The 14,907-nt window shown below is 38.1% G+C and overlaps 1 protein-coding gene across 1 annotated transcript; it reads left to right on the forward strand.

Annotated features, from left to right (window-relative positions):
• The first annotated feature begins 9,836 nt into the window (after positions 1-9,836).
• On the forward strand, positions 9,837-14,464 carry LOC104941764 (riboflavin-binding protein-like). The gene is made up of 4 exons (XM_010766900.1): positions 9,837-10,031; positions 11,925-12,104; positions 12,686-12,785; positions 14,331-14,464. Exons 2-4 carry the CDS (start codon positions 11,945-11,947, stop codon positions 14,461-14,463), a joined length of 393 nt encoding a protein of 130 aa, XP_010765202.1. The 5' UTR covers positions 9,837-10,031; positions 11,925-11,944; the 3' UTR covers position 14,464.
• Positions 14,465-14,907: the final 443 nt, after the last annotated feature.

Consider the following 14,907-nt stretch of genomic DNA (forward strand, 5'->3'; position numbering starts at 1 on the left):
ACAAACATGTTTTTAATAAAACGGGCCATATTCTTTTGATGTTCAGGTGTATATCAGTATGTAGTGTCTCTACTTTAAAGAGTCCTCTCCTGCTGATGTTCAGGTGTATATCAGTATGTAGTGTCTCTACTTTAAAGAGTCCTCTCCTGCTGATGTTCAGGTGTATATCAGTATGTAGTGTCTCTACTTTAAAGAGTCCTCTCCTGCTGATGTTCAGGTGTATATCATTATGTAGTGTCTCTACTTTAAAGAGTCCTCTCCTGCTGATGTTCAGGTGCATATCAGTATGTAGTGTCTCTCCTTTAAAGAGTCCTCTCCTGCTGATGTTCAGGTGTATATCCGTATGTAGTGTCTCTACTTTAAAGAGTCCTCTCCTGCTGATGTTCAGGTGTATATCAGTATGTAGTGTCTCTACTGGGACATGTCTCCATGCTTTAATGTTCAAAAAGCTCTTCATTTTTCTCATACTGCCTCTGCTGCAGCACCTCTTTTCACCCTCTGTCTGAAACCAGAGCCCAGTCAGCTCTGATTGGTTAGCTGGCCGGCTCTGTTGTGATTGGTCAACCACTTAGAGATGTCCCACCCCTTAGTTTATCACGTACAATGTGTTGGAACGCTAGCCAATAGGAGCTCAAGATTTACACGGGATGTCACTATGTTTCAAGTAACATAGTGACGTGAGTGAAGTAAACAAAATATATTTTTCTGACTATTAACATGCATAAAAAAACTGTGTAACTACAGATTAGGGAAAACCTACAAAAGCACAATAGGACCAGTTAAGCCCCATGCACATGTACGTATACAGGTACAGGGGGCAAAACGCAACATCTTGCAAGAAACAGCGTCTGAGGGCTTCTGAACATTTAATAAACTATGAATGTGTCATACTCACTCAACGGGAAGAAACTCAGCTTTCAGACAATATTAACAATGTTTAGCTAAACAAAACACAAGGGTAATAACAAAGGCTCTGAATTAGCCCTGAGCGAAAAAATGCTGACGCACTTAGCACAGAACTCACGGTAAAATACCATTATTACTTATTGGATTAATCCAATGGGTCTGTGTCACTTTGAAATGATTACTGATAATCCATCTTCATATTAATGTCAATAACAGAGATTTTATATTAGCTGCTACGATAGTGTATGACAGATTCCTGTTTTGGGCATTCTGGCTACACATCACTCTATTCACTAATGGGTAATGTTTAGATGGATTTTAGGAACTTCCCCTCGATTCTATTGGCTCTAACGGTTAAAAAGAGGTGTCAATCATCAAAATCGACCGAGGGGGGCCAGAAATATGGAAAATGCACCCAAATGACCCCAGAATTGTATTTGTTTTGCTCAATCTCTCTAAAAAGGTCAAATGTCACTTGTAATGTTTTTTTCTTTTGGACGGACACTATCATTTACATTTTTTTACTATGTTCAATCTGAATTTACTTCAAAATAAAAAAATCTATATTGATTCTGACTTTTCTACATCCAACTCACAGCTTTATCATTGCTTTGAGAAAAAAGATTATTAATTTACCCCTTTTAGAAGTGAAGATATGGTCATTTGTTCTGCGAATGTCATTTTCGAGCCTGAGACCTGAAAAACAGGCTCAGGGCTTAACAGGTTAAATTCCACAGGGCCCAGAACTGAACCCTGTGGAACCCCATATTAAGTTTACACCTCCTAAAAAATGTAAAGAAGTTCCTCTTCTGTAAATATGATAAGTCCTGCACCAACTTCTAGTTAATCAAGCAGTCTATAGTCATCAAATGCTGCACTGTAAAGGAACAAGGACAAACAAAAGTATTGTCTGAGTAAATATTTCATCTTTAAGACGAGCTGTCTCAGTTCAGTGATTGTCAACTATATGATTTTACAGCTGAGATAATGTGTGTGTATGTTAAGCCTCCCTTTGCAGTGTGATTAATGAGTGTTTATTTAAAGTGGGTCTTCTTGGTTCAGGGCAATTAAAACAATAGTGACCTTGAGCTGTTTCCTTTGTACTGTACCAGCTGATCTCAGAGAAGAAAGGATACAGAATAACTAACAGAAACGGTGTAGTATTGGTTATTATTACTTAGCTAAAGCAACAGAGAGACAGCACAGTCAACAAAGACATGGAGAGGAGAACAAAGGCAGGCGTTATCAGAGTGAAGTGCTTTTAGAAAGTTCTTTAATGAACGGACATCAATGTATATTTTTCATATATTGTGGGTTTTAGTGTTTGAAATGTAATTGGGTGCAGCATCAAAGCAGCAAAGCTCCAACCAGTGTTTTTAATCCCTCAGACAGCTGATGAAAGGAACTACCTACACAGCACAAAGACACACACAACTAAGCCTATTACAATGATGCACACGGCCCTGCAAAAGTACACAACGTAAAAAAAAGTCGTACACAGCTGTGGCTTTTTGCCCAATCTGATGCAACCTCCACTGACCTCCTACATGTCCACAAAATGCTCATGTGGTTAAAAATCAATTCACCTGGAGTAAATCCACAAGCTACCCTGCAGTATACAAAGTCATTCAAACTAGCTGCACCTTTACCAGCTTTGAGAACACTTTCATGATCAATCATTATAAAACATATCATATCTATTATTCTGAAATGGACCAATCTGCACAACGACTACTTTTACTGTCTCTACTTTCACTAGATTTTGATGAGAATACTTTTCTACTTTTACTTGAGTAACATTTTGAATGCAGGACTTTTACTGTAACAGAGTATTCCTACACTCTGGTACTTCTACTTTTACTCAAGAACAAGATCTGAGTACTTCTACTTTTACTCAAGTACAAGATCTGAGTACTTCTACTTTTACTCAAGTACATGATCTGAGTACTTCTACTTTCACTCAAGTACATGATCTGAGTACTTCTACTTTTAGTCAAGTACAACATCAGAGTACTTCTACTTTCACTCAAGTACATGATCTGAGTACTTCTACTTTTACTCAAGTACATGATCTGAGTACTTCTACTTTTACTCAAGTACACGATCTGAGTACCTCTCCCACCTCTGTATTTATACCAATATACTGTATACAGTAGCATTAAATACATTGAATACAAACACTTATATAAACATAGAAACTTAACCTAAAATATCCAATAAAACATAAGATGAATACAAAATCTGACATTTCAAAGTAAACATTTGCAGATTGTACACTAAAGTTCAATGTCCAATATAAGATAAAACTAAATACAATGATATTTTTTATAAAAAAATGAGAGATGTGTTCTCATTTAATAGCTTTTTACTAACATGCTTGCCTATTTTATATACCAGCCTATATTGTATTTGCCTTTAATCTGCAGTGTCCTCTTTGCTGTAACAACGTACATTCCATCGCTCTGGGAGGTAAAAAAAGGATTTTGTATTCTGAGTCTGAAAAAACTTGAATACTTATACTAAAAAAAACCTGATGTGTAGATGCTGCAGACAGAGTGTTTCAGAGAAAGTCAAAGTGTGTTTTCTTTATTGATCTGCTCGCACCGAGGTGTCGTTTCAGAACACGAGTTATGGGACAAACACTGTCGCTATTTGTCGGGACATCTTTCTTCATCCATCCACAGGCGCTGAGCTGGAGCTCGTTATACAAACACGAATCTGTCTGAGCGCCTGTCTGGAAATATATCCTCCCAAAGGTGCAGCTCCTCGTTGAGATGAGTCTCCCTTTATCCCCTCCTTAATGTCAAAATGCAGGCGGAGAATTGTCCTCTGTATGAAGTGGTTTCTTCTTATATGAGCAGAGAAAATGAGAAACTCTAAAAAAAACATGCTCTATTTCAAAAAGTAATAATCCTGGATATACGAGAGATGATGAGAAAGACCACAATGTAGAGAAGCAGCTGCTGTAAGGTACATTTCTTCTGTGAACATGTTTTTTTACCTACATATTAGTACATACAACTAAGAAAAGTATAATTTGTACAGGTACATTTGCAGCTCTTTTGCGAAAGCTAATATGTCCAATTTCAGTAAAAGTATGAATAGCATATTTAGAGTTCTGTTCTTCATTGAACTGAATGAAAAGCAACACACATTCGACTCAAAACAACTCAATATGAAAAAGGGAGACAAAGAGACCTAGAAAATAAAACAACTAAGAAAAAGGGTCAAAATAACCACAAAGAGACTCAAAACCACTACAAAAAATGTAGAAATAACCACAGACGCATGGTTTTCTAGTATGAAACAACATAAACTCAATAATAAGATGGGATCCTTGTTCTTGATGATAAAGACTGAGTAGGTGTAAATGCTTTGGATGCAGTACTGCCATCTGACCACAGGGTGGAGAACTGGGACTTCCTCACTACTTCTCTGATTTTCCAACAACAAACCACAGGATCAGCGGAGATTAGATGTGTGTCTGCCACCGTGACCGCGGCAACACAATACATTACTCAAAACAATACTATGCATTGAACAAAATAGACACAAGAGATACAGGACTGAGATCTCATGTAATAAAAGTGATGTACTTACATGTAATTGTCAATATGTGAAATGTCTGTCGGACGATTGTACAGAAAATGACTTTTAAAAAAATACATGTTTGTCAGAAACACAGTAATGGTGAAATATTTAGTACTTTTCATGTTAACCAATTGGACAAAAAGGTCACAATAGTAGCTTTTACATACAACATTAAGATTTCATTGGCAAGAGTGATCCAGTCAGGGTAGACTACTGTACGTTAGCATCTCACTTTGGCTCAAATCAAGTATTTTCAACAAGAAAAACAGTCATTGTTCCTGTTTGTTTCCTCTGCAAAACTCAGTCTCTTGGTGATATTTTAAAGATGATTTCTTAGAAGAAACCCTAATTAACAACACCAAGAATTTGGTATTTTACCAGTGACATTTCTGTCAACTGAAAGGGCAATGAATTCGACCTTTCAGTAAAAACTTGCTGTTGTGGTTCCTGTTTCAAAGTAATATAAACTACCACTGACTGGAATATAATATCAACAACTGGTTAGCATTTGAGCTACGTGTTTTCCACATTAGCAGAATAAAGCACTGAAAGGCATGGAGGAAAATAAGTATGTTTTTCAGGGCCCATAACAAATGTGAATGTTAAAACCATTAAGATCATTTAAAAGAAATATATATTTATCACATTTACATTTAGCTTACCAGTTCTGCCGTTTATTTGTTACTCTTAGCTAGGTCTTTAAATTGTTATCTGTTACTGTTAGCCAACTATTCACTGTTTACCCATCACTTGTTATTACCACATTTTAACCGTGCATCCTTAAGCTTATTATTTTAATTGTTTATCAGACACTTCAAGCTAACTATTAGCTGTTTATTCGTCACTCTAAGTAAACTGTTTTCACTGTTTATTTGTTAGTTTTAACTTACTTTCATCGCCGTTAGGCTATAACGTCAAGCTAACTGTTTTGGCTGTTTATCTGTTGCGTTAAGCTGACTGTTCTTATCGTCTTTCTGTAACTTTTAGCTAACTAGTTCCCTTACTTTTAGCTAACTGTTTACTGGGTTCTGTTACTTCTAGCTAAGTATTTTAACCATTTATACATTACTATTACCCGCGGGAAGTCATTTTACTTAGGGGGTGCGGCGAATTATCAAAGGAGGCGGGGGCGGGTGCTCGTGAATTGTCAACGGGGCGGGGTAGCCTCGCTGCGGGGACACGGTGGACCCCCAGCACCCCTACTTCCCGCGGCTATGCTGTTAGCTAACGATTCAAACTGTGTATCTGTTACTTACAGTAAGGCAAACTATTGTTATTGTTTATCAGTTACTTCTAGCTAACAACAATTTTTTCGACCATTTGTTACTTCTAGCTTACTGTTTTTCGTTTAGCTAATACTATGAGCTAACGATTTGCGTACTCTTCTTTACCTTGCTAACGTGTTTACTCAAAGTATACTCAAGCTCAGCGTCACAGCAAGTCGTAACTCAATTTAAAAGATAGCAAGGTTCATTTAATCAATAAGAGGTTGAATAAGTGTCCTCTGGGCTACATTATAGGCTAACCCTGGTGTGAAATCACTGCAGTATAAGCCTACAAAATCTCTCTTTCTGTCATAAAAGGTTTCTTATTTGCTTGCGTACAGATTGACCAGGTCAGCAGAACAACACACTCATAAGACTCCAGCAGGCAGAGATGAACGTCTGCTAATGAGTGGACTGTGTGACTGTTTGCCAGCTGAGATCCAGCCTAAAGGCCTGACAGCAGTGACCCAGCCCTGTTAAATGAGAACGAAAACAAGGGTACACAGAGAGCAGCGATGGCCGGCTTTGTCCTCTCTCCGTTTCCCCGAATAGCTCTCACACAAAGGATATCGTTATTCCTCCTCTAATTACCAGATGGAGAGCTATTTTTCTGCCTCCCGCTCCTCTGCTCTCACCCCCAGAAAATAAAGTGCTCTGTGGTGACGACCCTCAGCGGTTATGAAACGGTCTGACAACAGGGACCACATTTACTCCTTCAAACGTTCAGTAGGAATCTGGGAGCATCTGTTACGTTTACTTTAGATAACTGTTTATTATACCATTAAGTACTTTAAGCTAACTATTTAAACCATTTGTTCCTTACTAGATAACTGTGGGTTTATCCTTTGCTTTAAGGTACTTTAACAGTTTATCCGTTACTTTCAGCATTTAAAAAAACGTTTTATCTGTGACTTTAGGCTAACTATTTCATTTACGTTTCCGTTACTTTTAGATTACTTACTAAAGGTTCATCCCTTAAAATACTTTAAGCTAACGTTTTTACCTGTTTATCCATCACTTTCAGGCAGGGGCGGACTGGGACTAAAAATCAGCCCGGGACTCTCGAACGGCCCACTTCGGTACCGCAAGTAAATACCGCTAGTAAATTGTCGACGGGGGGTGGGGGGGGGGAGGCTAGTGACTTATCCGACCGGCTCACATCGTCCTACCGGCCCACTACAGTACCGGCCCATCGGGTCCCGATGGCCAGTCCGCCACTGCTTTAGGTAACTCTTTTAGCTGATTAGTGGTAACTTAAAGCTAACTATTTCAACCATTTAATATTTCCTTTTAGCTAACTATTTTAGCTGTTTATCTATTTCTTTAAGGTAACTATTTTCAGAGTTAATCTGTTATTTTCAGCTAAGTATGATAACATACATAACGTCCTTTTGGCAACATCAACCCTTAGGCTAACGATGTTACCTCTATATCCGTATCTCTTAGCCAACCGGTTTACCTGTTTGGCAGTTATTTGTAGCTAACTATTGGTATTGTTTACCCGTAACTTTGTATCTGTTACTTTAGGCTAACTATTTTAACTGTTTAATATTTCACAACTTACTAACTATTTTAGCTGTTAATTCTTAGCTTTTAGCTAACTATTTTAACTGTTAATAATTTACTTTAAACTAACTTTTTAAACCTTTTATCTGTTATCTTAGGCTAACTAATTGACTCATGTTTATGTTACTTTTAGCCAACTATTCAATCCTTTTAGCTAACTATGAGCTAACTATTTAAAATGATTATCCGTTACTGTTAGCATACCATTTCACCTATTTGTTTGTATAAGCTAACTATTTTAACCGTTTATTTTTACTTTTATCCAACTATTCAATCCTTTTAGCTAACTATAAGCTAACTATTTTAACCGTTTATTTTAGCCAACTATTCAATCCTTTTAGCTAACTATAAGCTAACTATTTTAACCATTTATTTTAGCCAACTATTCAATCCTTTTAGCTAACTATAAGCTAACTATTTTTTAAATGATTATCCGTTACTGTTAGCATACTATTTTACCTATTTGTTTGTACCTTCAAGCAAAGTAGTTTTACCATTTATTTGTACTTTTATCCAACAATCCTCAGTTTACTTGAGACAATTGCATCTGAACTCAATCTGTGTGTAAATGTGATGGCCAATCTGTCTTCTTTCCTTCCTGTCCCGGCATGCTTTTGTTGCCAAAACCAATCATGTCTATGGCATGTTACCAATTTCACAGCCTTAGTTTTAGGCGGATGAATCTAGGCCACCGCAAGACATTCTCCATCTGCTATTCTGTGGCCAAAAGACTTGGGAGGTCAGAGAGAGAGAGAGAGAGAGAGAGAGAGAGAGAGAGAGAGAGGGATTAGCCTAGTACACCGGGTCCAGAGCGAGGTGAGATTAAAAGCCAGGAGCAGTAATACACTCATCGTGGAAAAACACACAGACTGACATGTTTCCATACAACCCCCACTCATAGCGTATATCTCCGTCATTCAACATGTTATTTCCACCAAATTGAAAGAATAATCAACATTATTTCAGAAAGTACATGTTTTGTTAGCATTGCTTGCATTACATGTCATATACTTTTGAAAAAACATCCATAACATTCATTTGTTTGCAATTTATATCAATATTAAAATTACTTGTATATAGAATATTCTGCACAATTTCTATTATATTCAATTGTATTGTATTTACTTGCATTATTATCTGTTTGATTGTGTTGCTCTGTTGGAGGATTCTGTGACCTAAGCATTTCATTGTCATAGCTGCACTGTTGCTATGCACACATGACAAGAAGAGCCTTGAATCTTGATCTGTTTTTAGCCCACATATCTAAAGGTTATATCATTGTAACATTCAGTATTTCTATTCCACTGTATCTACTGTTACATTCTGTTGTATTTCCTTCGATTTTGCATGCATAGTTTACCTGTTTTTCCACTAAATTGAAAGAATAATCAACATTATTTCAGAGATTGCAAGTTTCGTTAGCATTTCTTGCATTACATATGATATACATCTGTTTTTAGCGCACATATCTAAAGGCTATAACACCTAGTATTTGTATCCTACTGTATTTAAAGTTACATTCTGTTGTATTTCATTCCATTTTGCATGCATAGTTTCCTTGTTTTTCCAATGTATTTTTCCTTTTCTGTCAAGTATATTGTTCGTTGCATTGTCGGAGGAGACTGGTTTCAAAATGTTTATTGCCAGAACAACGCCTTAGCTATTATGCATATGACAAATAAAGAATCTTGAATCTAATAATCCACAATAAAAGCATTTTAGTTTACTTATTCCTGCATCTTACTTGCACCATTATATCTACTGAAGTACTTATTGTTATCTCATGTCTTCTTTCTTTTTAGGATAATAATATGTTGCATTGTTGGAAGAGCTTAGGACTTAGTTAGCGTACATACGATAAGAAAAGCCTTTGAATCTGTTGTCTTTCAATCCTATTCACGCACTTAACTTGGAACAAAATGTCCCTGGCTCTTTTTGATTGTATTTATTTGCAAGTCTTTTAGTGTGTTGCATTGCTGGAAGACAACAGATTCCCATTGTCAAAACTGTGTATAGCTATTGTGCACATGACAAATAAAGCCTTTGAATCCTGAAACAAGGTCACCAGCTCCTGTCGAGGCGTAAAAAAGAAAGAAAAAGGTCATCTATAAAAATATGATTACAGTTTTTTGCAGAACGCAGCAGCTTTGTCAGTGTTTTGTTCTGCAGAGATTTGTGTTCCCTGTCCTCAGCACATCATGCAGTATAAGCTATTAAATCTCAGCTCTGCTAACCCTGTCATGTGGAACAAGACCTGACCTCAGACCGGGCGTGACTGAGGAGAGGGTGAGGACAGGTGTGACTCAGCAGCACCTGAGCACGATCAAGGGCAACACATCCTTTTATATTGCACTCTGTGTATATGTAGTGCATGGGCTTTGGAAGGAAAGCTGTCAACAAGGAGGATTTGGTGAACATCTCAGGGGGAGATTAGGAAGGAGGGAGTCTTTTCTATGTGTGCAAAAAGGGGGAGGGAGATAGAGAGAGGACTTCCCAGCATGGGGGGAGGGAGGGGGTGAGTTGCCTGGTTCGAAAGGGACTGAAATGTCCTTCATATAAACCGGTGACAAAGTGGCGAGCAGCGGCCACACAGACAGCAGGAGACCGAGCACCGAGCAGCCGCTAGATCCGCAGCGACACACCGGGGAGAACTGCACGCGAGAGGAAGCAACTAATCCGGAGCATTCATCACAACACCGACAGGTAACATTAATAAATGCACGACGATTTGAACAGTTTTATTCGACAGCTTGTCAGACGTATTATCACATTTTGAATGATCTTTATTAAAAGGTGTACACGAGGACAGTGCGTTAACAAAATGTGTTGCTACGGATAAAACAAAAATACCCTAAAGTGCCTTGGAGTGCAATTTAAAACTCATTAATAAGCTACACCAGACTCCATTGGAAAAAGAGAGGTTTTTTTTACAACTGCGTGTTTTCTACATGTTTGCATATACATAAAAGTTATTATTGCATTGTAAATAATAACGCTTAAAGAAATTAACGTTATCATTTTGGAAATACGAAGAAGTTGCTTTTTTAGTTTTAATTTTCAAGGTTAAGCGAGCTGATTTTTTGGGTGGAATATTGTATACAAAAATACATTTGAATTACCTCGAATTAACATTAGATAGGGTTTAAAACTGGAAGGTGAAAGTAGTGTAATGCACCATTTGTATTTTTATTTATTTAGCGTATATCTCGGATTATTTAATGTATTTGTTATTTTTTTGTTGGAGTTTTTCCTCCTGATTTTGTGAGGTTTATATACATATGTTTCCATATGACTATATAACTTAGGATAGTCACGTTATTTGTTCCTGAATATATGAAATGCATCCTTTATCTTTGTTGTGTGAAATCTTGATTTTTTTATTGAACTTTTATTCCAGAAATGACGTATTTTCTTCTCGAAAATACATGATCTTCTTATATCTAAGAATTGTGTATTTGTTGTGTTCAATCAGGGCTACATCAAATTATTGTATTTATTTATTTTCTATTTTTTCAAGTATTTTCTCATGATTCTATAACAGCTAAGAATATTATCTATTTCCCCTTAAATGTCTGAAACACATCCCATATATTTGTCGTGTAAAATCATGAGGCTCCACTGGACTATTTCTTATTTACGGGAATGTGTGACTTCAAGTGTATCTCACAGATATATAACGTTATAACCCCATCACGTGAGGTCTCCTGTAGTGTGTGAAATGTGTCGTATTTCCTTGTTGTGTAGATTCAGAGCAACGTGTCCAGGTCCATTCAGCCAGATTTGTTTAATTCTGGTTATCTAGGCTACACATCGGCCATCCGCTTGTCAGATTAAACAACTACGCATTTGTGCACGGTGCTCCAGTCTCACCTAATTAGACTCAGCCCCTACTGGGTCACCACATGCAGAGCTCACACGGAGATAAACAGCCTGTAAACCTGAAGACTGAGGCGTGAGAATAACCCAGATTAGGATTTTACATCCAACGTGTTTGTTTTTAAAATCGTACAGGTAGCTACACTACAGTAGGTAGTTCTTCTTTGGATGTCATTTATATGTAGGCCTATTCTATTAAACAGGCAATCATCCCTACATTAATGGGAATGCAGGTTAATAAAAGTAAACTCAATTAACCAAATGTATATTTTATATTATGTTTTTTTTCTTGTTATAAAAGCCAAAACCAACATCTATTTCATTTATTTAATTTTGTATTTAATTTTGTATTTATTCTTTAACTGTTTTGTCTTTTCTTGTCAACTTCCAGAGGTGGAAAAAGTAGTAATACTCACGTTAAAGTTCTGCAATTAAAATGTTGAGTCTCAATTTAACAAAAGTATTGACGTCAAAATATACATAAAGTTCTAAAGGATACAAGTTATTTATTTTTAATATTTGCTAAATATCTGAATCTGTGACTACAGCGGTCAGATAATGCATTAAAATGAAAATACTTAAGTGAAGAACAAGTACCTCAAAATTGTACTTAAGTACAGTACTGTAAATGCACTTCAATATTTCAGTCAGGTGAGAATCATAGGTGAGAATATGTTGTTTCTAATCTGCCTCTGTCCATTGTGCTGAACTCTTTTCCAGACCTGTGATTGGCTGTAAAGATGGGTGTCACCTCTCGTCCACTGCTATTGGCTGGAGCTTATCTGTTGGCCGCTCTGATTGGTGGAGCCCACTCTGAGGGGGTGTGTCTTCAAGACGCTAAGCACAAGGCCACGCCCAGTCCAGAGCCCAACCTGACGGAGTGTGGGCTGTACGCTGACAGTGAGTGGATTTACAGAGCCTTTAAGTACTTATATTACTCTGTAAAAGTACTCCATTACAAGTAAAAGTTCTGCATTGAGAATGATTGGCTACTTAAGTACATGTATTAACAAAATATTAGATATATTAATATAAAAAGAGGTCTACTCTAAGCAGAAACATGTAATAAAAAATAGTCAATAAAAGTATTAATTAGAAGCAGAACATTTTCGATTTAAGGAGTCTAACTACAAAAATTAAACATGATCAAAATACTTTTTCAGATGTACTTAAATATAATGTGTGCTAGTTTAATCGACATCATAATATCATTTATTTTACAAATATTGTATATGTTATGTGTGTTCAAATCAACATTTCTCATGTAACTAGTATTTAATCTGTCAAATAAATTGAGTAAATTCAAAAGTACTTAAGTGCAGTCCCCTTAAATGTGTATTTTAGTATAGTACTTGACTAAATGTACTTAGAAACAGCTCACCCCTGGAAACATTGCATGTTTGATGTTGTAAAGACACCCTGTGGTGATAATATCAAACTGTATCTCCCGACTGACTGCATGTGTTTCCTGTGGTTGACAGACAGCTGCTGCACAGAAGAAGACATTCCGGACGTCTCCCATGTTCCCTCGGCTCTCAACAAGAACAAACCCTGGGACAAGTGCGGTCCTCTGAGCTCTGAGTGAGTCTCACAGTCTCTGATTAACACTGATTTCTGTTAACATCCATCACATCACAGCCTGTAAACACACAGAGGATTATGGCGATTGAAAAAAACATTGAGATTAAATCTGTCTGTGATCAAGATTAAGACGTGCTTTATTTATCCCGAATTCATTTATTCACTCTTGTGTTATTCTACTTTACATTGCACACATACACCCACAATACACACATGCACAAACAATACCTATACACAGGGCCGCCGCTTGCGGACAGGCAAGGCAGGCAACTGCTTGGGGCCCCGGACCAGAAGGGGGTCCCCAAAGAAGGTCGATTTGAAAAGGTCCACAGTTTTAAACCCCCTTTAATTGACTGCAATGACATGTCTGGAAACCCCCTCTAGGGTGCCCCATGCATAGCGCGTCTTCAAAAGCTGCTTCATAAGTTAAGTTTTGTTTCTCCGCACCGCTCCGGGGGGGTTACTGCCGGTTGTGCGTGGTGATGAAAAGTTGGTTCATGGGGCCCCCAGTGAATGTTTGCCTCGGGCCCCCACATACTCTAGAATCGGCCCTGCCTATAGAGTGCCACAGTGACGCGTCCTAAAACCCAGAAGTAAGTTAGCATTTAACCACCAAGGAGCTTACGTCCGGGTTTTAGGACGCGTCACTGTGGCACTCCATACACATGCATAAATAAAGTAAAAGGGCTGCAAATGGTTTAGCTACTGAGAGAAGTTGGGGACTTGATGCCTTGCTCAAAGACACCTCATTAGTGCCTAGCAGGAAAACTTTACAGCTACCATTTCGCACTTTGTACATGGTCCGAACGGGAGTTGAACCAATGACCCTTCGCTTTCCAAGACAAGACTGAGCTTCGACCGCCAAATATGATATTAACAGAGCTACACTCCATTGGATAGTGGTTCCAATGAAGACAAGCTAATACAAAGCATAACAAAACTAACATCGATGACTTTAGAGTGGTGCAGTAATGACGTAGCCAACGTTAGCGTTATGCTATAAACATCCCGGTCACATGACTTCACGTCACCACCGCTAAGCTAAAGGTGGCTAATGTTGGGCTATAAAGGAACTACAGCACGGTCACATGACTTCACGTCTCCACCGCTAAGCTAAAGGTGGCTAATGTTGGTCTATAAAGGAACTACAGTACGGTCACATGACTTCACGTCACCACCGCTAAGCTAAAGGTGGCTAATGTTTGGCATGATGACGTTTAGTCATCTCATTTAGACACTTGTTAGCAGCCGCTTTTTTAAAATCCACCAGGGGGGGATTTACTGACGTGTTTTATGTGGTAGAAAAAAAATCTCTTCAGCTTGTGTTAACCACAGACCTTAAAAAAAACCATTGATTTCCAGAAAAGGGAACCCAAATTACCAAAATACTGACTCATTTCCCATTTTTACGACTCATTCCTGCATCACCTTTAACTGCCTTGGGACCATTTCCACTCCGTCATCCCTCCCAGGGTCAATGAAGGTTTAAACACTGATGTCATGTTAGTACTAACCCCCCTCCCCTCTCCCTCTTTATCTCTTCAGGTGTGAAGGTTTCCTGAAGCGAGTGTCATGTTTCTACCGCTGCTCTCCGGACGCCGCGCGCTGGCCTCACCCTCAGAGACGCTCCTACATCCAGGCGGTGCCGCTCTGCCACAGCTTCTGCAGGGACTGGTGAGGCTGCCAAAACACATTTATATAATATATAATTAAGCTAATTACCCATAGTCCCCAAGCCTAGTCATCCGTTAATGTTAGAAAAACATCACTGGTCCCCGGTTTGAGCTTCAATCTCAGGATCCATGTATCTGTGATCCTCTCCAGAATGGAAGTAGTCATCACATACAGAGCATCAACTAGTTCCTGAGCAGTGTCCTTCAGATGCTGATATTAGTGATGGGAATTCCGGCTCTTCTTGGTGAGCCGGATTATTTGGCTTGGCTCACCAAGAGCCGGCTCTTTTGGCTCCCAAACGGCTCTTCAGTTTACCACATATTATACCTTTTAATTAAATCAAATGTAGCCCTGTTTTGACTAATGAATATGTATATGTGTACACATATATAACTTAAATTAACCAATACATCCTTTGTACTGAAGTAATTCAATCCTTTTAGCTAAC

Source organism: Notothenia coriiceps, unplaced genomic scaffold, assembly GCF_000735185.1.
Source record: "Notothenia coriiceps isolate Sejong01 unplaced genomic scaffold, NC01 NC01_scaffold00003857, whole genome shotgun sequence".
NCBI lineage: Eukaryota > Metazoa > Chordata > Actinopteri > Perciformes > Nototheniidae > Notothenia > Notothenia coriiceps.

Bases quoted from the DNA above. Each gene is read 5' to 3' on its own strand.
- LOC104941764 (XM_010766900.1), top strand. From the start codon at position 11,945: ATGGGTGTCACCTCTCGTCCACTGCTATTGGCTGGAGCTTATCTGTTG. The intron at 12,105-12,685 runs GTGAGTGGATTT...TGTGGTTGACAG, and splicing joins GTGTGGGCTGTACGCTGACA to ACAGCTGCTGCACAGAAGAA. The intron at 12,786-14,330 runs GTGAGTCTCACA...TTATCTCTTCAG, and splicing joins TGCGGTCCTCTGAGCTCTGA to GTGTGAAGGTTTCCTGAAGC.